This window comes from Aaosphaeria arxii (genome assembly GCF_010015735.1).
Source record: "Aaosphaeria arxii CBS 175.79 unplaced genomic scaffold BU24scaffold_2, whole genome shotgun sequence".
Classification (NCBI taxonomy): Eukaryota; Fungi; Ascomycota; class Dothideomycetes; order Pleosporales; genus Aaosphaeria; species Aaosphaeria arxii.
Window position 1 is genome coordinate 2051409 of NW_022983475.1, and position 23269 is coordinate 2074677.

General features: G+C 51.6%; 6 protein-coding genes across 6 annotated transcripts; 1 reads left to right on the forward strand and 5 right to left on the reverse strand.

The window, feature by feature from the left end:
- Positions 1-404: 404 nt before the first annotated feature.
- On the reverse strand, positions 405-2745 carry BU24DRAFT_458941 (kinase-like protein; the record flags this gene model as incomplete). The annotated part of the gene is made up of 2 exons (XM_033531682.1): positions 405-2340; positions 2396-2745. The coding sequence occupies 2 exons, from the start codon at positions 2743-2745 to the stop codon at positions 405-407; spliced, it is 2286 nt and encodes a 761-aa protein (XP_033387583.1).
- A 1639-nt stretch (positions 2746-4384) lies between these two features.
- On the reverse strand, positions 4385-7970 carry BU24DRAFT_386086 (Rad4-domain-containing protein; the record flags this gene model as incomplete). Its single annotated transcript, XM_033524904.1, has 1 exon — positions 4385-7970. Exon 1 carries the CDS (start codon positions 7889-7891, stop codon positions 4385-4387), a length of 3507 nt encoding a protein of 1168 aa, XP_033387584.1. The 5' UTR covers positions 7892-7970.
- Positions 7971-8759: 789 nt separating this feature from the next.
- Positions 8760-10060, reverse strand: BU24DRAFT_458943 (acetyltransferase; the record flags this gene model as incomplete). The annotated part of the gene is made up of 2 exons (XM_033531683.1): positions 8760-9314; positions 9800-10060. 2 exons carry the CDS (start codon positions 10058-10060, stop codon positions 8760-8762), a joined length of 816 nt encoding a protein of 271 aa, XP_033387585.1.
- Positions 10061-16650: 6590 nt separating this feature from the next.
- On the reverse strand, positions 16651-18553 carry BU24DRAFT_439479 (uncharacterized protein; the record flags this gene model as incomplete). Its single annotated transcript, XM_033530308.1, has 2 exons — positions 16651-18296; positions 18538-18553. 2 exons carry the CDS (start codon positions 18551-18553, stop codon positions 16651-16653), a joined length of 1662 nt encoding a protein of 553 aa, XP_033387586.1.
- Positions 18554-19388: 835 nt separating this feature from the next.
- BU24DRAFT_115377 (uncharacterized protein) lies at positions 19389-20146 on the forward strand. The gene has a single exon (XM_033520839.1). The coding sequence runs from the start codon at positions 19575-19577 to the stop codon at positions 19998-20000; it is 426 nt and encodes a 141-aa protein (XP_033387587.1). The 5' UTR covers positions 19389-19574; the 3' UTR covers positions 20001-20146.
- A 1042-nt stretch (positions 20147-21188) lies between these two features.
- Positions 21189-22059, reverse strand: BU24DRAFT_458947 (uncharacterized protein; the record flags this gene model as incomplete). Its single annotated transcript, XM_033531684.1, has 4 exons — positions 21189-21419; positions 21478-21564; positions 21641-21828; positions 21954-22059. The coding sequence occupies 4 exons, from the start codon at positions 22057-22059 to the stop codon at positions 21189-21191; spliced, it is 612 nt and encodes a 203-aa protein (XP_033387588.1).
- Positions 22060-23269: the final 1210 nt, after the last annotated feature.

Sequence of the window (23269 nt, forward strand, 5' to 3'; positions counted from 1 at the left end):
TCCTGTACTGTCTGTTGTTTTTCCTGTTGTGTCTGTAGTTTTTCCTGTTGTGTCTGTAGTTTTTCCTGTTGTGTCTGTAGTTTTTCCTGTTGTGTCTGTAGTTTTTCCTTTGCTTCTTCCTTTGCTTCTTGCTGAAGTGCCTCTTGTACTTGCTGTAGTTCTTCCAGTATTTGCTGTAGTTCCTGTAGTCTTTCCTTAGGCTCTTCCTTTGCTTCTTGCTGAAGTGCCTCTTGTACTTGCTGTAGTTCTTCCAGTATCTGCTGTAGTTCATGTAGTCTTTCCTTGAGGTCTTTCTTTGATTCTTCCTGTCGTATTTCCTTTGCTTTTTCTATGAATTCCTGTATTATCTCCACCCTTTTACTGTGCAGTGCTTGTAGTTTTTTCTGTACTGTCTGTAGTTCCTGCTATGCTTCTTCCTGTGTTTCATCCTTTGCATCTTTCTTTGCATCTTTCTTTGCATTGTCCTTTGCATCGTCCAGTATTTTCTGTAGTGCCTGTAGTTTTTCCTGTCGTGCTTCCTGTCGTGCCTTCAGTTCTTCCTTTGCTTCTTCCTTTGCTTCTTGATTTAGTTCTTCCAGTTCTTTCAGCTCTTTCTGTAGTTCCTGTGATTCTTTCTGTAGTTCATCCTCTGCTTCTTTTCTTTCTGCTTCTTCATATAGCGCTTCTTTTCTTTCTACTTCTTCATATAGTGCTTCCAGTGCTTCCTGTAGTTCCTGTAGTTCTTTGTGTAGTGCCTGTAGTTTATCGTTTGCTGTTTCGGTTTTTTCATACTGTAGTTCTTCCTGTAGTTCTATCTGTAGTAATACCTGTGACTCCTGTACTCCCTGGAATTTTTCAAGTAGTGCCTCCAGTTCATCCTTTGCTTCGTACAACAGCTGTTCCGGTAGTTGTTCCTGTAATTTCTCCCGTAATCGCTGCACTTTTGCCGGGTATTTTTCCATTTGTGCCTGTAGTTCTTCCTGTTCTGTCTGTATCCTATCCATTACTTCTTTCTCTTCCAACCGTTTTGCTAGGACACTTGCCATTTCTTTGTCATCACCGATTTCTGGGGGTACAATGCGGACAGAAGAAGTAGTGACAGTCGGCAACATCTTAACTTCGACGGGGATGCGATCAAAATTCAAGAGAGTTTCCTCCTCGATCTTCATTCTTGACTCGTCTCCCAGGGGCGTCTTTCCTGGCGCTGCCTCGAGTATATCAGCCTGCTGCCTGCAGCATTCTGACGGAGGATCGAACATGTTTTCAAGATCCGCGCTCGAAAGTCTGTTCTTCGGGTTCTCGTCGATCATTCGAGTGATGATCTGGGCCACTAATTCCATATACGAATCTACTCTACCGGTTCTGTAGAATGTGAGCCCCGATAGGTGTTTCTTGACTGCAGGCAAGTTCGCCTGGTACGATGTGTTGCCATGTTCGTTTTGATCGAGCAATGCTTGCAGTCTACAAGCCGGATCACCTTCGACCAAGTAAGTGTACTTGTACACTCTGTACAGGGACTTCGTAGACATGCTGCTAGTAAAGCCCGTGATGGCCGAGGCCTGGTTGCTGGGGGGAAGAATTCCCGGATATGCAAGGCACACAGCCATTTCCACAAATACACAACCGAGTGAAAACACATCGACAGATAAGTCACGAAAGGCTCCCTCGGCAACCTCGGGTGCTGCGTACTTGCGCGTGAAGGCCGTGCGACCTTCAGTCACAGTCTCTTCAATAGATCGGTACGACCTAGCAATGTCGAAATCCGCAATATATACCTTGAATTCGCCAGGGCTAATCATCATACTCTTGCTCAGGTCGCGCACAAGTATGTTTTGGGGTTTTATATCCATGTGTTTTATCAGATTCCTGCTGAGATAGGCAACAGCATGGGCGAGACAACCAAAGAAATTCCGCAATGATGACCGGCGTTCTTCCCACTCTGATGTGTGAAGATTTGTCGGATCAAGTTCTTGTAAGAACGTTTCCAGATTGTATTCCGTGGCCGGATAGAGCAGGATTGAGAGTTCGTTCCCCCTTGTATATGTTCCGATGACTCGAACAATGTGAGAGTGGTTCAGCTTTGTAAGGTGGGCTACCTCTTCTATAGCTCTGCTTTTGGGAAAGTTCCGATTGCACCGGATCGTCTTTCTGGCCAAGAATATTCGTTTGCATCGGACAAGCTGTACTATAGTCGTGTTGGAGCTCCCGAGGTCGTCTTGGACTTGCAATATCTTGTCAATAAGAGGCTTTTCGTCTTTGGTGAACTCGGCATGTTGGCCCCTGCCTGACCAGTCTTGTTCTTTACGTGGATCGACCGGCCAGAGATTTCTCTCGCTCAACAATTGAGAATACTTATGATGCCTACTTTGATGTCAGCATATAGAGATGGTTTGCTTAGAAGTACTTGGTGGCTGACTTTTGTAGTCTGACTGAAGTCGCATGTGATCCGATTCCTAAACCAGTCACGGCGGTGAAATAGGTCGAAGATGTGAAATTCGTTTCGGCTGTTCGGAATGTGCCTCGAGTGACCACTGAGCATGTGTCCTCTTCCTGTCCAGGCCATGCTTCTTCATCATTTTCTTCTTCCTGTATAGAACCGTTCCTTTCGATAATAGCCTGTTCGGTCAATGCCCTAATCGCGGTTGCTGTTCCCTCAAGCTCATGCTTGGTCAGGACCGCAGCTAGCCTATCCGACCTCATTGTAGGGAGTATGCGATCAATGTAATCGTTATTTATCTGGGACGTCTTATCCAGGGCCATTGCCATTGTGAGTAACTGGGGCACGCCGACCCACTCGCCTCCTTTCAACCAATGATCAATCAAGATTGATCTCAAAGATGCAAGCGTGAGTGTGTATTCTTCCAAAGGTTGTTCTTTGAGTGCGCTGCAGTCCAGAAGCCATAATCGAGGAAAGCGGCTTTGGAGATGGCGTCTTGTCCATCGGTAACCCTGCCGGACTCTCATGTCGAATTCTCTCCACCACAATATTCGTAAATGATGGCAGAGTAGCCCTGGTAAGCAATACATGGCATGATGATCACAACTTTGATGATCGCATGTGTCCATCCAGCAATTGAGCTCGAGTAGTAATTCACCTAAGAGAAGAAGCTGGCGGCCGCGGAGGTTCCTTATAGATTGTGTACGTTCTACCGGAATCTTGAAGTTGTAGAAATAATCGAAGAGAAGCCTTTCAACTGGAGAGTCACCGTGTATTTGAGGTTCTTCTTTCTGATTTAGAAAGTCCTGTATGCGGTCTGGATATTCGTCTGCCCGATTTGGACTTTCTAATTTGGCTGACCCGGCATCTTGCTGGCCAGAAAGAACAGCAATTTCAAGTTGTGTGTTCGACATGTCAAATTTTGATTTGCGCAGGTTGGAAGTAAGTCTTCGAGTGTCCGTTTTGGTCCAGGGATAGTGAAGGGAGCAGGAAGCTGAAATAGTCCCAGGTAATCTACTTCCTACTCAGCAGATGGTATCCAGGCTATCAAAGATAGCAAAGCATAGCTGTCGTACAGTTGCCTTTCTTGTAATGCTCAGCGCACTCATATTCTCAAGCTTCCAGGTGTCAGACTGCCAGAATGATCGAACGGACTGCAGGTTTCTTACAATGAAAGTGCAACATGACAAGCCTTCGACAATCTGGTTGTTGCTGTAGAAGAAACCCCCAATATATATGTACACAGAACGTCGTGGTGCCTGTAATCGCTGCTAGCTGTGCGATTTGGTGAGGATTTGTGTTGTTGATTGAAGTTGCAAGGCTGAGTGCTGTACTTATATCATGCGTGCAGCTGTGGCGCCTTCCCAGCTGAATCAGAAAGGCGGAGTCGGACGCCACCCAACGAACCCTGGCAGGAAAGCGCCTGAGGAATCAGAGAGGCCAATGACGACCGGCGGTGAGAGGCATTGGTCAGGAAAATGTAGCCATAAACTACACAGAGCGATCGTAAGGCTTTGAATAAATCATGTTGGAAATGTCAAGACGTAGGTAAACCAATAGTTCGATATAATGCTAGGCCGCTTGCAACTGCGATAAAAGTCCCGGGTTGATCGCAAATGCCATGATTTCAGGTGACTGTGTTTCACAATGGCCTGGGGTCAACAACGGGAACTTTGAAGGTCTTGGACGTCGGTTATCTCTTTTGCTTGTGGCTGTGTTTCATCTCTGCCTATGTCAAAGTGCTGATTGGAGAATTCTCGACACAAAAGTAAATGAAGCAATCGGATCTACAAAGCTTTCTTTTCGAAGGTTCTTTTTACTTGCTTTACATGGTTCATATTAGTACCTTCAATGTTGCGCGCCTCAGACGTCACTCCCTCTCCAGAAAAGTCCGGGAACTTCCCACGGAGCTGCGCAGTGTAGTTCTATCGTTCCGAATCGAAGAATTTATTCACTATGTCTCCTACATCATACCTTCCCCCTCCGTCCTCTCCCCCTCCCCCTACCCCGTCCTCTACTCCCACTCCCACCCCTCACACCTTTCTTCGGCGACCTATCCGTCAAATCCGTCTCGTCGTCGCTGCCATGAGCAAAGAAATGGCTCTTAACTTTCTCCTCCGACTTCCTCGCTGCTGCTCTGCGCTTCGGCGCTACGTAAGGGGTGTCGTCGACGGGAGATTGTTCTTCGTCGTCTGTGGGAAGGGAGGAGAGCTGAGATAGCGGGGATGAGGAGGAAGAGGTTGAGGGGTCGGGTTGGGATTTTGTAGTGCGGGTTCTAGGTGGTGGTGGTTGGGTGAGATTGCGTGGTTTGCGGATGTTGCGGGAGGGGGGTTCTTCTTCTGAGGGTTCGTCGTCGTTGATGTTGTTGGTTTTCATGTCTTTGTCACTGTCGGCGTCGTCGGGGACGGCTTCGTCTTGTAGGGCGGAGTGGAGGGAGATGGGGGCGCGATGAGATACGTCTGCTAGGGTGGATGGAGTGTGTGTTTCTTGTTCGCCATGGTCGATTGTTAAGTGTGAGGCGTGATTGTGATCCTGCTCTTCTTGACTTGCAGGGAAGAATCCACCAGCCATGGCTTCCTCGTCGTCCTCCCGTACAAAGCCACCAGCAGCAGGCTGTTCATGATGGCCTTGTTCCTCCTCTCTCAGGAACCCACCCTCGAAGTCCTGGTGATCTTTGAACGTATCCCATTCCGATTTCTTCGCGGCTGCTTTCGTCGCTTTGTGCTCGACGGGAGGGAGCTCGGCGTCTTCTCCATATTCTGCCTTCATGCGATGCACGATCCGTAGCCCGACGTAGAATTTCTTCCATAGACCTAGGAGGAGGGCTTCTCTCTTGTCTGCATCCTTCTTCTCTTTTGCAGCCTGCTCGACCTCCCATGAATCGATCACCAGATCCTCGTTCTCGGCTGCTACGACGACACCAGTGAGTACAGGAACAGCCCGCTGTTTCCCGAACTCGAATCCCGTGCACGCCTCTGCGTAGTCGATGCACAGCTTCCGACAGATCTTCGCGGTCCCTCTTAGGGGAACGTGAACCGCGCCTTTGGGTATCATCGTCGGTACATAGACATCGATGTTTCCGAACGCATTGCGCGGTATCTTCCCATCCTGTATCGGGTCGGGGATAATCCACTCAGTCTGCGATCTAGCGTACAGCCCCTGCTTCGCCTTCTCTCCCTCGACCCTCTCCCGCTCCTCGATCTCTCGCTTCCGGGTGACCGTTACCGCGCGTATGGGCACCAATTTCCACGGCTGCTCGCCGATCCTGACCTCGCGACCCTCTTTATGCCACGACTCGACCGTCTTGCACGTTGCGATGTCCTTGCGGCGATACACGGGTTCGCTCTTCTCCTTGTCACCCTTACCGGTGACGAAGTGCCGGACGATTTTCGCGCCAGGCTTGAGCGCCTCTTCGCGCCGGAGGTGCCGCTCGAGGACGTATTCGGCGGAGTTCTTGTACCCCTGGAGGGTCTCCTTGCCGCCCTCCTCGTCCATGTGCTTCGGCTTGTCGGGTTTCTTGGGCACGAGGTCCCCTTCGTCTTCGATTTCGTCGTGCAGTTGGCGGTGCTGGTGGCTGCGGGCGTAGGGCCGCATCACGGATTTGAACCAGTCGAATTCTTCCCATTTTTTCACTTTGCCGCGCTTGTTGTGGATGGGGATCTTCTCAATGGGCATGCGGAAGCCTTTGGTTCGGCCGGGCCATTGGTGGTTGGGGAGGTAGCGGGTCGTGACGTCTTTGGCTGTGCGATCGGATGAGAAGGCGACGATGTAGGCGAAGATTTGCTTGGATTTTTCGGTCGTGCTGCTGCGGATGTAGAAGTCTTTCAGTGCCTCTGCGTTTGACGAGGGGGCCACGATGGAGCGTTGTGGATGGTTTCCTGGGCAGACGGCTATAGGAGTGTGCGTCAAGTCTGATATTGCTTCAGTCCAGTATGTAGGGAAAGGAGGCGCTGGGTGAGCACGCTGCTTCACGCGTGGTGTCGACACATCAGAATCGGATGATATAGAGATTGCATCGCTGAGTGCGCTGGAGTCTTCATCGCCAACATCAATAGGGCTGTCTTTCGATCCTTTTGAATTCCTGGCATTCCCCTTTCCTTTGCCTTTGTCATTGACTAATGCCTGTGTCTTTGGCGCCTGCTTCAGAATAGCTTTCAGTTTCTCCAGATCTTTTGGTTTGCCCTCCTCTGCTTGACTCCAGCCAAACCCAACCGGTTGAAGACTCGCAACCATGCGGCTTTCAATCCCCAAGCCGCGTAACAGGGCAGTGAAGAGCTGCTGTCCGACATCTCTGCTTCCTTCACACTTCTTCGCTAGCTCGCGGAACGCCTCCTTACTCTCTATGCGCTCTCCGAAGTACTCAGGTTGACTTCCACTCTCTCTCCAAGCATGGACTTCTGCCTCAAGCACAGCAGGCTCCAGATACCCTCTCTTCCTGAGGCTCGGGGCCCTCACTTTGAAATGCGACTTCCACAGCGCAGCAAGGTACGTGAGAAGCCTCAGCAGAGGATCCCCCGCAGACATGTTCGGTCTATTCGGCTCCAAACGATCAGACGACGCGCCCCAATCGCGCTGATTCCGCTCACTCCCTCTCGTCCCCTTATCCCCCTTTCCCTCCATCTCTTTACTCGAACCAGCCTTCCCCTTCTTCCCCCCTTTCTTCGCCTCCGGCCCAGCGTACACCTTGACGCCCTTCATCTTCGCATCCTTCCACCTCGCCTGCGCGCGCACCTCCTTCGCAATCTTCGCCGGCACTTTCCCACCCACAACCCTCTCCACCCCATTCTCAATCCCCGTGTCCCTCCAATACTGTTCAAGTTCCTTCCACGCCCCGACCGTCATCTTCTCCACCAGAATCTCCTGCACCTGCTTATCCTGTATCCACACATTCCTTAGCCCATTATGATACATAAGAAACTGCACATGCATACAATGCGTATGACTCCGTATCTGCCGCTGTATCTTCGTAGGCCCCTTCTTTCCGTCCGGCCTAAATGCATATGCATTCGGCGCAGCGTTCGCAGATAGGTTGAGGTTGAGGTCGCCCGAGACTTCAGGGATGGGCTCGTCGTCGTGGACTTGGTGGTGTTGGCCTAGCGCGTCTTCCCAATCCTCTTCTTCTTCGCTCTCGGTGGCGGCATCTTGTACTTTCCGCTTGCCCTTCACAGTCGCCGCGCTGTTACTTGACGTCCCGATCTGGACGTCTTCAAACTCGTCCGAGTCGTCGCTGTTGCTCGCCGCCGAGCTGAGCGAAGAGGAGGAGGAGGAGGAGGAGTCTGCGCCGAGGAGGGCTTCTGTCTGCGAGGGCGTGCGGAGGACTTTACGGTGCGCAGGCGCGGCGTCGAGGTCGCGGAATACGGAGTGCTTTCCGCTGTTGTTGCGCGGCGCGTGGTGGTGTCGCTTTGGCGGGCGTTGCGATTCCGCGGGGGGTGGGGAGTCGGATTGCAGGCGTTTGCGGGGGAGGATGGGGGGCATGCTGGACTTTTACATTCGGTATGCCATGAGGGCGCTGTGGAGGTGTGTGGGTGTTGGGTGAATAGATGGAATGAGTGCGCTGGGGAGGTTTGAGGGAAGCGGAAAAAAGTGTATGACGCACATAACTATGGGGACGATCCCCCTGTCGAAAGGGTTCCGATGGCGCGGGACATGGTTCCTAGCGATCGGGGCAGGGGGAGCTACGGAGATCTCAACGGTCGGGGTCGTATCCACCATCTCCACCACTACTTGAGTAGCTATCCTGTGTGCTCTGGTGGAACTGAATGGGATGTTGATGTTTAGAATACTTTGTGGAGGAGATCTATGAAGAAATTGGCCTGTAGAATTCACTACTTCTCTTCAAAATTATCTTACTCCGAATTCTCCTAGCTCAAGATCATGTTTGAGAGGACGCTGGATACATTAATTCCAGAAACCTCTTCATGCTACCTGTCTATACACCTCTCGCATCGATACAAAGCTTCCAATCTCACAACCAACACATCTTCACTTTCATTCTAGTTGTGAAAAAGTCAAGATTCCCTAATCTACTTCCTATCCTACAAAATCTCTGAGCAGCACATGACAAACTCGTATATCAGACATCAACAAAATGAACGAACGAACAGAAAACACCTAATTATTGCTATATCACAAGCTCAGCAGCCTCCTTCAGAGGAGCTCCTCGTGGTAGACCTGCTGAAAATCCTTGATCGCCTGCCTCCCCTTTTTTGTCTCATAGTCGTAAAATCCAATTTTTCTGGGCTACAAACTCGACCATTGTCTCATGGTCGTGATATAAGTATACTTCCAGCCCGCATCCAAGCAGCTATCCAATCTCCTCATCATCATCATCATCGTCAACATCCTAAAAGTCATTATCATCGCTCCCTCCCCCCAGCTCCCCAAACTCCACCACCATATCCACCCACCCGCCACCCCCATACTGACACCTGCTCTCCCCGACCCTCGTAAACCCCGCCTTCTGATACCAGCCGACCAGCCGCTCGCGACACAGCAGCGCCACCCTCTTCGCGACGCCCGCGTCCTTCATCTTCTGCACCCACGACACCAGCAGCACGCGCGCGAGCCCCTTGTTCTGGAACTCCGGGTGCACGCAGAGAGAGTGCAGGCACACGGTTTCGCCGTCCTCGTGGTGGCCTTCGCCGGAGGGGGGGTTGAGGTGGCGGTTTGTGCGCCAGTCGGAAGGGTACGCCATCGAGGGGTCGGTGACGAGGGGGGAGGGGTGCTTGGTTGCGATGATGTGGGCGAGGAGGATGCGTTTGCGGTCTGAGGCGTTGGAGTCGGCGGAGGGGAAGGTCCGGGACCGGATGAGGTTGCCTAGGGGTGCTGGGGAGGTCCGGTACGCGGAGGTGAAGAGGCCGGTGCAGAGGGAGCCGGCGACGTGGAGGCGGTAGTCGAGCTGTGGGTGGTGTTAGTTGGGGGTGTCTTTGGAGGGGTTGTAGGGGGTTTGTGGGGTTGAACGTAGAGGGGATGTGAGGGAGTTGGAAGGGAGGTGTGGTCGTTTGAAGATAGTATCAATGAATGCGATGATGTGGCTGAAAAGGGGTTGTGATCGGTTCATTGCATTGAACCATTCAACTCTTGCATCATTGTATAGCTGGCTGTAGGGGAGTACAGTGTGTTGAGGAATGGTGAATTGAAAAGGCACGTGACGGCGTAGTCTAGACCGGAGAGGGTACAGAGTGGCAGCGAAACATCAATATGCAGCACAGAGATGGGCTGATCTTGATGCCCAAAAAAAAACCCAATTGTGACACAGGAATTTGAGAAAGATGCAAGATAACAGAAATCCATGCATCTTGCATAGTTGACATGACCAGGGAGTTGTAACGATATGAAACGAGACAAAGTGAGTGTAGTGAAATAGTCCAGAGACGGACTCACCTTTTCGCGAGTCGCGGCTTCGATCGGGTCGAATGCAGCATGCTCCAGCCAGTCGCAGTCGTCGAGATCATCCTGAGTAAGGAGCAGAGAATACGGATTCAGGTCCCTCATCCTCTTGAATCGATCCTCAATCAGCATGGTGGGGACTCGGTAGAGGGGCATTGGATCGTCTGCAGGTGGGCTGTTCGATTGCTCTTTGGCTTTGGAGAGGGGCGGCATAGCTTCGAGGGTAGCCTTGGCCGACTCCAGGTCCCGGGGCATCTCGGTTGTTCTGATGGATCGGACGGAGTAGACGGGCGGCTGTGGATTGCAATTGCAGGTTGCTCGGATAGATAGCTGGCTGGTATTACGTGTGGATGAGTGAAGCAGATGGGGCCGGCGGATTAATTGATGGGGAGGATTTGGAGCAGCAGTAGGCGATGAGGGGCGGCCTTCGTCACGATAATGTAAAGATGGTACAAGCTGCGTTGGTAGGATGGTAGGGTGAGTATAATTAGGGTACGGAGTATGTGAGGTCAAATGCTCGTCGGGACGGAGGGGTAGCAACGGGCGTGGTACGAGGTGAGAGGAGTAGGACAGACGTAAGTGGTGTAGTATTGTAAGGTCACGGGCAGTTACTGAATGGACAGAGGGCTAGATGGATGAATGGATGGTCAAACTCGTAGTTCGGACCGACGCAACGCGAGGCACGAGATGTGCAGAGCCAGTCGATGGTTCCCGGCGGAACGAATTGCACCAGGGAGAAGTCGCTCTGCAGGGAACTTCTAGCTCGGAAGTATGATGGCCTGACGTACAATAGTTACCGGTACTCGTATGGAGTACTGTGTAATTAGGTATTGCCCGAGACCAGGATATGAGAGTGGAGTTGTACGAGTACACATACGCCGATCGACTTGAACTGGTACTTATGGTGGAACTGTGCGGAGATTCGAGGACAAACTCAGAGAGGGAGAGTGGGGGAATCCGTTGGTACCTATCCATCACCCATTACCGTTTGAAGTACAGCGCACCAGCAGCTGTGATGTGCGAAGGGGATCCCCCAATAGGCACACTTCTTACAAAGCTACCAAACGTCGTGGGGTTGAGGTCTGGAAGCATAAGAACGATCATGTGATGGTAGATCTGTTTGGTTTGGCGGGGAAGGGGAATGGGAATGGGAAGGGTCCGCAGGAGACGTTGGTTTGTCGGATGTCCAGCCCAGCCTCCAAGGACTTTTCAGAACGTGTCCGGGCCAGACTGGACTGGACTGGAATGCAATGGATTGGGGGACCGGGGCCGGGATGCAGAAGAACAGAAACATTTACAGAGGGACGAATGATGAAGCTGCAGATCCATGAGGGATCAGGGGAACACTGCGTCCGAGGCCAACGGCACGAGGATCTGATCTGACAGATTTTTGACGGGCGCCAACGTCAATCATCATCGTAGTCATGTCGATCGGGGGCTCAGAGCCGGCGTTTGTCGTTGACGACGACATTATCGCACCATTAATATTGGATACCGGAGGATTTTCTCCTTCCACTGGTTCGTACTCGTAGCACATGCACTTGCACAGCTTGCACAGGTGGGGTGGGAGAAGGACAGTGCAGGCGGAACGGGGCGTTTAATAGGTCATGCTATAGAAACATCATGGTACGAAAAGTTGCGTCTCCCATAAAGACCTTGGAGGTGCATGCATCGCTGCATCGACTTTGCATCAGTTGAGTCGTAGGCAGCCACTGAGTAGGAAGCGCGAACGGACAATCGTGATGGGGAGCTGCAGGGCTCTCTGGCAAATGTCCACAATCTCAATGCGATGACCTGGCGATCGTGATCTCTGAGCAACCACACTGGCCCTGGGAACGTCGGAGGACTGGGATTGCAGTACCTGGTAGACAGACAGTATCCTGACTCCCTGGTACTTGTACATACTTGCAGACGAGCACAACCGGTCTTTACCTCCGATGCTTCAGCGATGTGAGGCGCAGACAGGGTGTATTCTGGTAGCAGAGATACACAGCATCTGCAGCGTTCATGTCGTGCCGTCAGGACATTGATAATGAGTGGCTGCAATGGTGGCTACAGGCGGGTACAAATCCTGGTGTTTGGAGCGGCAGGCGGTAGATGGTGGTAGTATGGTACTCCGTACACGTCCTTGTATGCCCAACGTCCAATGTCCATCTTCATGTCCATGCCCTTGTCCATGTAGATAGGCGGTGGAAGGTATGCAATGGGCGGTGGGTGGTCCTAGGGAGATCCTGAAGATGCGGTCTGGTTGGGTATCCATCGTGAGCAACGCAACGCAACACATCGGTAGGGAAGCGAGCGTCTCCGGGATTCCTTTGCCTGGACATACAAGTATTCGTACCTAGCTACATAGCTCCAGGAAGATTATCAGGTATCCTTAGATATTGGATATTGATAAATCACGATGAGAAGATGCCAACCAGCCTTATGAGCATCTACAAATACATCTGCAAGGAAAACAGCGAAACGGGCAATGCTCCGCTGCATCATGTGCGTGCTGCACACATATATTCCGTGCATTGCCTGCTTTAACAACAAATTCATTATCATAATTCCGTGCATGTATCACACGCATGTATTTGAAAGTTGAAATCAATGCATACATATCACAGGATTGATCCTCCTCTTCCTGGTTGTCTGACTGCACATCATGCAGAATGAAAGACAGCGGAGAAGTAGTAATAACATCGAAATATAGGCAATATGCTCGACTATTGCAGCTCTCACATTTGATCCTGGACAATGTCTTATTGGATTCTCCTCATATCTTAGTGATTTACTCTGTACTTTGGATATATAGATGGATCATCAATGGAACATTGAACACATTCGATAGTAAGCATAACGAGGGCGCATTGTGCCCCCTCCTCCCTCTACCCCCCCTCTTCTCCCCTCCTGATCCCCTGCCAGCTGCACGTCTGCAGGCGGTCTACACCGACTACGACCACCGTACTATCAAGCATCACCCAGCAGAAGGACAACACAGCCGGGGCATCACGAGCATTTGTCAATGGTTTCATCATCCTCCGTCCAAGCTTTCAGGCTACTCAAGGGCCTGGTATCGTGCATACAGCATATTGATACAGCATACGGCATACAGGAGCATACAGCATATTACTCCGTACAGCATAGAACGAAGATAGTTACGGCAAACAGGCAATACGATACACTAGAATAGGGCCGGTAAGGCACTCAATACCTTTTTTATTCGTTCTATCTCACACCATATCCTCGATTCCTCCCCTACGATGTATGTACGTACTAACGACGACTGCCTAACGGTGCTAACCCCCTCTTCTTACTCCTACGCCTATCATCTAATCTCATCATACCAGCACAACTTCATAACATAACATCCAGTCTAACACCCTACCTATTACAAGGCCCCAACCCAAACTTTTTGCATTCTATCATCCCCACCTCCATCTTCCCAGACAGACTATTTCTGCTCCTCGATCCCTACATACGTACGTACAAACTTACCAGAAATCCTCAAGCAGCTCTCTGCATATAACCAACTCTCCCATCCCTTCTCCTCTCCGGCTGTCTCGCCGCCTGGTGTTCCCCTCCATCGTCAACAAGTGCCCCGCCGCGTAACCCTTTCCTGCCAGTACTCCGTCACCGGCACACGAGCTCTTCTTGCTGCTGCTTGCTGTAGCTGCTACTGCTGCTGCTGTTCCGTCCCCGGTCCCCGTTCCCGTACCTTTTCTCCATTTCTGCTGCAACTGCTACTTCCACTTCCGAGTACTGCTACTGCTACTGCTACTGCTACTGCTACCTCTACCTGACACTTCCATTACTAGCTTCGTGCTTCACTAGCTATCCTACCGGACTACACTACCCAGCTCCCTACGTTCGGCCTCCCACCTCGCCACCCTCCTTCGCCGCGTCATGACTTCATCCGGCGCTCGCTGAATAATTCCCGGACAAAGCTTCCATCTTGTTCCAGCAAGGCACAGCACTCACCTCGCTCGTACCCGTACTCGTACCTTGGTAGAGCCACAGCTCTGTGGCGCCTCAGGTCAATACACCTAAGCGGACCCAGACGTAGTCGCAAACGCAGACGCAGACGTAGACGCAGACGCAGACGCAGACGCAGACAGAAGCAGACAGACGCATTCACAATCACATTCTACCAAATTCTACAAACACCTAGACTGTTTGGGACCTACCTACCTTGCACCTTTTTGATACCCCAAGCTACCTACCCACCTCGGCCACCAAGCTCCCCCCAAACATCCCACCGCGCTCCGTCCAGTGTAACTACCACATTCTCTTGCACCGTTTCAGACACGCCTGCATACAACGCAAGGAGCACCACCCACCGTCCACCATGTGAGTCTCTCATCCGAAACCGTCCCTGTGCAACTATCCAAACCAAACTGCTAACGGTTGCTCAAATAGGCCACGCGTCACGGTATCCATCAACGCGCCCAACGAGGCCCTAGATCAGGACCTTCTGACGCTCGACCTGCCACCGGGGCTCACCGTCAGGGACCTCAAGGGCTTCGTCGAGGCCGAAACGAGCTTCCCTGCCGATACACAGAACTTCTTCCTCAATGGCCGCCGTTTGGGACAGGAGGACAAGACACTGGAAGAGGTGGGAATCAAAGACGGGGAGATGTTGGCTGTACTTATCCGCCAGCGTGGGAACGGTGCGCAAGGGCTGAATCGAGGAGCTTCAGAAACACAAACGTCCCATCCGGCACCCGATGCCACCCAAGAGACTCGCCGTCGAGGTGTACCCGACCCTGAGCAGCTGCGACTGCATGTTCTTAACGACCCGGCCGCCCAGTCTCAATTGCAACAGCAGAGGCCTGAACTCTTCGCCGCAATCAATGATCCTGCCCGCTGGCGAGAAGCATATCAGATGTACCAACGCCAGGAGGAAGAAGCCGAACAAGATCGTCTCAATCAGATCCGTCTCCTCAACGAAGATCCCTTCAACATCGACGCTCAGAGGAAGATAGAGGATATCATCCGCCAGGACCGTGTCATTGAGAACTTGCAGCATGCTTATGAGCATAACCCTGAAGGTTGGTTTCATAATTTTTTCTTGTAACTTGAAATATGCTGATATGATTCTGTAGTATTCGCCCGCGTCCACATGCTCTACATCAACACTGAAGTCAATGGCCATGCGGTCAAGGCTTTTGTCGACTCTGGTGCACAGGCGACCATCATGTCTCCCAGCTGTGCCGAGAAGTGTGGTATTATGCGCCTGATCGACACTCGTTTTGCTGGTATTGCTCGTGGCGTTGGCACTGCCCAGATCCTCGGCCGAGTGCATCACGCAGAGATCAAGATTGGTGGCGCTGTGTTGCCGTGTGCTTTCACTGTCATGGAGGGCAAAGATGTCGACCTTCTCTTTGGTCTAGACATGTTGAAGCGTTACAAGGCAAAGATCGATCTAGAGAAGAACGCCCTGTGTTTCGAAGGCATCGAAGTACCATTCTTACCCGAGCACGAGATCCCCAAAAGTCTCGAAGCCGCAGAAGTCAACGAGCCCACCCTTCCTGGCCCCAACAACACAGAGATAGGCGCACAAACCGGTGCTGTGCGGCCTGCCGGATCATCTACTGCGCCCCCTCAGTCTAGCAGTGGCGGTCCCTCCTCATCCCAACAGCCACCACTACCACCACGCTCGCAAGCAGCACCGGCCCCGAGTCCAGCTCAGACAGCAAGTTTCCCCGAAGAGAGTATCGAGCAGCTCACGAACCTCGGCTTCTCCCGACAACAAGCCATCCAGGCACTCCAAGCCACGGGTGGTCACGTGGAATACGCCGCAGGCCTCCTATTAGAGAACAGCATGTAGTTTCTTCTTCTTCACGAATACCAACGAGGTTAGATGATCTTCCCGAACATCACCCCTAGTCACGACCTACTGCGAACAAGATACGGTAACGAACAACAAAAACGGCATATACATCTTTTAACGGGCTCACGGCTTCCTCCTCTTGCAATGATACTTTCACACCCACCTGCATAGACTCATGGCGAAATCTTTACATTTCTTTTCTTTTTCTCTGGCGGGTTGGGGCGGGGGAGGGAAACTACTGAAACTACTGCATGCATAATAGGGATCCTACTGATCTTTCTCACTTTTTCTCTGCAATGGCCACCATGGTTTTCTCCTCTTTTCTTCTTCTTCATGATGGTGTAGGAATTTCGCGAGGGAGAGGTGGTGAGGCATGATGTGTTTGCCCTCTAGGAAGTGAGACGAGTGGTTTGGGGGTAGGGAGGATAGATGGGCTGAGTCTGACTGGTTCTTACGAGCGTGAATGCTATACCTTTTCAAATACTTGTGCTTCCTCACAATGCTCAACTCTCCAAATCTGATTGCCAAGGGGGGTAGTCTTTTGGTGATGTCTTGACTGTATGTTCGATCTCGTCTGTCTGCGCAACAGAGTCATACACACACTTTTTGAATCGGGACAAACTGGGAATCAGAGGACAGGGCAGGGCATACAACGAAACCAAACATTTCAACCAAGAGTTCTGCCTAGGTAGGTAGGTAGGTAGATTGGTAGTCAGGGGGCGGACAAAGGGATGTCGTCGTAATTTCTACACACTTCCTCGCCTTCCCGAGTCCCCCGATGATGCGAATTGAGACAGCTGTATACGACTCACAAGTGTCTATGCGTGTCTGGGTATCGAAAATGTTTCATTTCACACCTCCCTCCCTCCCTTTGCTAAACACTATGCTGAACACTATGCTAAAGCTATGCTATGCTCATATGTCTCTGCACACGCTAGCTACCGTTACAACCGCGTTTGCTCCCTCTGCTTCCCTCCTTACTCGCAATCCCCGCGATCCCTTGAAACCTCGACAATCCCCCTCCCTTCTACCTGATCTTGTACAAGCACGGCTTAAGCACCTTCCCGTCGTTCTCGTCCGCAGCGCCCGCGTCATCATCCCCGGCGTCAGTAGTGATGGCGGAGAACTTCTTACCCTTGAGTCCCATCCTCAACCCCTGCCCCTGTTTGTTGTCAAACCGCTTGTTGTTCTGGTTCAAGCGTTCGTGATCGACGTTCTTGCCTTTAGACGGCGGGGCCGACTTGGTGAACTGCATCTTGACGAACATCTTGTTGGAAAGGTCGATAGCGTCGTTGGGGCGCTCGGGCAGCGCGTCGAGCACGAAGCCGCGGGACCGCAGCACCTCGACGAAGGCGGACACGTCGGTGCCTTCCCTGTTGTCGACGGCGCCGTCCACGCGGGACGCGAGCTCCGCTTCGTCGGACGAGTCTTGGATGCCTTCTTCGTCGGGCTTGACTTTCTCGCTGCCTTTGCCCTTCTTGGTGGGCTTTTTGGGTGGTTGGGTGGACTTGTGGAGGCTGCCGATGGAGTTGATGGGGATGGAGCGGGACTTAGAGGAGGAGACGCGGCCGAAGCGGGATTTTATCTCCGAGACCCAGAGTTCGCCGCGCCAGCGGAGGATGCGCCAGGCTTCGTCGATGAAGTCGAGCCAGTTGGTGCCCATGAGCGCGAGGCAGAAGATTGCGACGTCCACGCTGCCGTCCTGCAGGGGCAGCTTGGAGATGTCGGCGACGGTCACGAGGTCCTTGGTGGGGCCTGTCGGCTGCGAGAGGTCGAAGGAGTGGATGCTGAGGTTGAGGGTTCGGAGGGAGGGTTGGAGACGGTGCGAGAGGGAGGCTACGCCGCAGCCTAGGTCGGCGATCGTGCAGTGGCCCTTGAAGTTGCGGGGTAAGGGTTTGCTGGCGAGGGACTCGAATTGAGGTTTTCCGCCTCCTGGGCCGCTCTGGCGTCCGCCTTTGCGGTTATCGGGGCGCAGTTTGGCGCGGCTGGAGATCGCGGCGACGTAGTTGTCGACGGGGTTCTCAGGCCACACTTCGACCTGCTGGGCGAAGCCGCGGTGGTAGTCTTCGAACATTTCGGGACTGGAGGTGAAGATCGAGAGGGACTCGGCGGAGGGCTTGGTGTAGAGGGATTCGTTGAGGTGGCGGAAGCGCGCGCTGGTGAGCTTTGCGCGCATGGAGCGCTGGAGGGGCGTGAGGCCTTTGGGCTCGGGGAAGAGGGATGATGAGGTCGCGGGTATGATTTCGGTCGATTGGGAGGGTTTGGATGTAGATTCCGTGGTCGACGATTTGTCTTCTTTCTTCTGTTTCTTTTTATCGCGTTTGGAAGATTTGCTTGTTGTGTCTTCAATTGTAGCCTCGGCGTCATCCTGAGCTTCTTTCGTCTTGTCCCCCTTCCTCTTCCTCTTCTTTGCCTTCTTATCCGTGGCATCCTCGTCGACATCTTTCTTCGATTCTTGCTCCTCCGCAGGAACAGTAGCGTCCTTGGGCTTCTCGTCTTTGCCCTCGACGATTTTCTCCCAGTAATCGCCTACATTCTGCTGGTCGACCTGCTCTTGTTCTTGGTTCTGCTGGTTCCTCTTTCTCTTTTTGCTCTTCCTGCCCTCGGGGGGATCTTTGGGCTTGACCTTTTCGACCTGCACCGCAAGAGGTGCGGAGACGTTCCAGCCCGGAACTGCGAACATCTTATTGTTGTTGAGCGAGTTGTTGGATGGTGATGTTTCGCTGGTCCTTTGATGCTCCGTGAATATGAAAAACTAGCACACGACTGCTTGAGTTCGACAGAAAGTTCTCCCAGATCAATTGAGATACTCGCTGGTACTGACAGATAACTTTTCTTCATGCACGGGTCTACAATTATTTTTTGTCGGAGAAACTATTCACCGAGCCCGGCAGTATCGATAGAGGTAGCTCACTTTCGACATGTCCCATATCGCCTGGGATTCATCCATTATCCCTCCCTGCCAGCAATCAACCTTCCCGTCACGCTTAGCTGCTTCATCATACGAGTAGCCTACAGCAGCAGTGTATCGGCAGTTTACTCTAGCGTCCGGATGGGGTGGTTGTAGCCGTGATGGACGCTTCAATGTTGAATGATGAGGGACGATTGGATTGAGATGGCGGCAGCGCGGCTGGACGGGAGACATCCGAAATAGTGCTAACCAGGATTCATGTCCCTCGAGTCGCCCGTTTGACAGCGGGAACCACTTTTCTTGCTCCCTCGACAAACGAGCTACGAGGTACGGAGTACTTTGACATAGACCTGACCTGCATAGATGTATGTGAGCTCATCAGCAGCACATTGCGTGGAATGTATCTGTACAGCATGGCGACTTCTGCCAACTCTACGTTCTCCAACACTTTGCTTAACCGAATTGCGAACCCGAGCCACCACTACGAGTACAAAGAGCGGTTCGCCCCAACAGCAGCGCGCAAGCCACACCCACGCCAGGGCAGGCCTCGAGGCATGCAGTTTTCCGCTTCACAAACGCATGAAGCGCAAATGAGATGCTTCTATGGCGGACCAGGGTCCTTGGATTCGCTGGATCCTCTCCACTTCCACTTTCCCCTCCATGCATGACCCTCTCATTGCGCCAATAGCTCCATTCCATAAGCAGAATGATAGACGTCCTTAAGTCGTACTTCTGAACCGTGATCGGGCACCGGTTCCGTCTCCGCGACAGTATTGTTTTGCTATCTTTTCGACTATATACTCCTCCCACGCTGCCTCCTTTCTGTTGACTTTTCTTCTCCTCTTATCTTGCCATCAACTACCATTGAATTTCCAATTCTACTTTCCTGGTTGTTGGTATCACAACAACTTATACCATTGTTTTGCACAGTCTTGTATCGGACGCCTCTTCACACACACACCGAATTCACATACCCTGAGTTTGACCAACGCCTCATTGCTGTCCTCTCGGGTCAATTCGCTCCGCAGTCAACCGTCAACATGCCGAAGGAAGAAATCGTCTTTGTACAGCTCGTCTCCCGCAAAGAAGGCCTCACACTACAGGAATTCAAGCGTCACCAAGAAGAAATCTTCGTCCCACTCGTGAAGAGAGTCTGCGGTGACCTCTTTCCCGTATCATGGACACGTCGCTACCTTGCCGAAAGCGAACACGAGGCACAGCGCAAACCGGGAGCTTTAGGACTACCACGCCTGCTCGTTGGCCGCAAGGAGGACGTCGGTTGGGACTGCCTCGGGGAGATGAGATTCTCCGATGAATTGCACTTCCAACAGTTCTTCGCCCTGGTCAACGAGAAAGGCCCTGCGGAGGCCCTGCTCGATGAGGAGAGCAGGTTTTCCGATGTCACCAAATTGAAGTTCATTGTTATGGAATCCACGACAGACCACAGCGAGTATCGATCATCCTGATCTTTTCCTGAAAGAGACTGGACTTTCTTTAATATATATGAGGAGGGACCAACCTGACTCGAACATCTACGCCAACAATCTATTCTCTTTTCGCCTAGGCTGGGTTTGGACACTTGCACATGTTACGACTATTCCGAAAATCATAGTTCTAGACGCTACGGCTTGCACAGGGGCGGGAATTGTTACTTGCACAGGCTCGGAGTTGGAATTCACGGGGTGGGATTCTGGAATTTTCGGGTGTCATTCCTCACTGTTCATTCGAGGCGGATCGCAATAGCTAGTGTTCTGCGTATGGACCGGCCCGAATCCGTCAGCACGAGCCGATCAAATCATTCGATCCTTCAAAGACGTTTTCGTTCGGCGTTGCGTGGGGGCCTTGTTCGAACTGCTGGGGAAAAAAGGGGGGTGGGTGGGAGGAAACCTTGCATCATTGTTAGCTGCGCAGTCGTTATTTCAGATACCCTTCATAGTCCCAAGATACACATTAGTTACTTTCACGTTCTTGAGCATGGCAAAAGTCACGACCAATTCCTTTTCGCGAGTCAATAACCAATGCATGTGAATTGGTCCCAAAGCCTCACTTGCAGCTGTCCTAATGATTAGTAGTAGTCCAACTGATGTCGTTTCCCGTAATCAGACGAGTATCATTCTAGACGTCGGGATCCCTGATCCTGACAGTCGCTAGGCGCGGCTTTGTCCGCCCGAACATAGAGCACATCGTTTCCCCATCCGACGTCCCCATCCGAACGCTACACAGCCTTGCTCTAGTCGTCTAGTTGCAAAACTGTAGGATTAGAGCGCGTCTACAACAATGTTACATACCTTTCCAAAGCGTCAGTCATTGGTTTGATAGGCATTTCTATCGGCTAGATCTACTGAAGCAACACTGCAGGGCCCTAGCCGCCTCTACATATTGATAAGATAGTGAGGCGTTGGGCATTGAAGGCGGTATTACTCATATCCAATGGAAACCTCCGGCCTAGTTCTTTGGTTGATACTAAAGTATAGGGTTACCTGCAGATATCATGACTGGGTAACCTGGTATATCGAATGTTTCATGATTCATGTACTGTGATCTCTTGCAGCGTGAAGAGCCTAGTAGATATATTCATCGTAAGCCACTCCATGGCTAGCAGAACGCCATTGGGTATTGTCCATATAAAAACCATCCTGGAAAGTTCATGTCGACTACTGCAGTCTTTCATCCATCATTCTTCCTCTTCCTCTTTCCTCCTCCGCCTCCTCCTCCTCTTCATCGTCTTCTTCTTCCCGCTCCTCCTGCTTCTGCTCTTCTTCCCGCTCCTCCTGCTTCTGCTCTTCTTCCCGCTCCTCCTGCTTCTGCTCTTCTTCCCGCTCCTCCTGCTTCTGCTCTTCTTCGTGCTCCTCCTGCTTCTGCTCTTCTTCGTGCTCCTCCTGCTTCTGCTCCTCTTCAGGGCCTTCTATACCGGCCACTGCCCACCTAGAGCCCTTCCATCACTTCCTCCTCCCCCACCTGAACCTGTCGAGGCCCAGTTGTTCCCCGGGCCTCGATGCCCGCAATGTAGTGGGGCCTATCGAGCCTGGACTGTTCACCCAAACACATCAGCTCACTGCCCAGCAACCATCCATCAATTCGATATACTGAATAACGAAATACTCACCATAGCCCGGAACTCGAGCCAGGGCATCACGAGCCGCTCGTAGTCGGTGGGCAACCACACCGGAACGAGCCAGATGCTCCCGTCAGCTTGGGTCTGCACGACGTACTTGACCCAGCCCCGCAACCAGTAGAGGTGTATCGCCGCTGGAGTAAGCCCGCCGTCGCGCTGACGGTCCCTTTCGATGGCGTCTGGTGGTAGGTAACGCATTAGAAGGTGGTTTGTTTACTTTGGAGTGGAGTCGTGAGGTAGAGTGGCGTAGACAGGCGAGAGGGATACGCTGCTTGGTAGGTAGGCCGGGATGGAGAGGACTTACTCTCGCGAATGAAGTGCTGCCAGAAACGGTCGTAGAGCTTCTGCTTTTCGAGCTCCATGAACTCTGCGAAGCGGAGGGGAGCGGCTTGGAGTGGTGTGAAGGCCATGATGGAGATAGTGATGGTGGTAGTGGTAGTAGTAGTAGTGGAAGTGATGCTGATGATGATGATGACTACTGGGATGTAGTGAGGGTGCTATTCTGATGAAAAGGCGCTGTGGTGAGGTAATTGTGCCGTGGTTATTCAGAAAAGAAGGTAGGTCTGGTGAGTGTAGTGTTGATGTTTTTTGATTGTGGGCTCCAGAAGGGAGGCGCTGCCTTCACCATGCTTCAACCTCCTTTACCTTGGGGTATTGCGCCATCGAGCACAGTTTGCAGCCTACACTAGGAGTAGGTACGTAAGTACAGAATATGATTTCAAGAATCTACCGTGGTAAGTACAATATGCATTCACATCACAAGCAGGAAATTATAGGGTAATCTTTTGAGAATATACCGTGGTGAGCAGAATCCTCTCTCATCAGTGCTCCGTGCTCGAATTTTGCAAGCCTGGGCTACAACACAGGGTCAGCTGTGAATATTTTGATCATATTTTCAAAAACTGTCTGTCTTGGTCAATTCATTCATTAGCCAAGGTTGTAGACAGGTTTTCAGATAGAGTATCAAGTAGTGATACAAGGTAAAGTATGCAGTGTCTCACGGAAGTCCTTTACATCTGGGGTACTACAGCATTGATATGTCTCTGTGTAATCTCTTTTTAGAAGTACAGGACAGAGTCTAGGCGCAAAGGTCAGTTCAGGTATATATCCTGACTTTATAGGGATACTCTTGAAGAAGTCATGATTAAACTGAGTTGTCCTGAAGAAGACTACGCTCAGCAGCAAGCACGTGTCAAAACTATCTTGCTATATCCTTTCCAGCATAAGCACAGAGTAGCCTATCTTCTTATTAAGATTTACATCATTGTTACAGAATTAGAAGGTCTATCTTTGATAATAAAGGTAGCGTGGTTAATCCAAGGCAGAACCAAGCATTTTCCTTGTCGTTCTTAGGTGGGCATCATTGCATGGCGCTATCGAAACTGTTAATATCCTATATTATAGACAACAAGCGAACCAAAGTCTCCTAATCGATACTACCAGACTCTATTCTCTTAAGTCTCTCTTTCCCTAAGTCTCGAATAGTTACTAGTATCTGTATCTAGTGTACAACGTGGTATGTTCTCGACCGTCGTTGCACAATCATCCAAGCGGCTTCAGAACTGCCAGGCACCCTAGCTAGAATGAGTAGAGCCTATGTCTCTTCCCCGGGTTTCTATT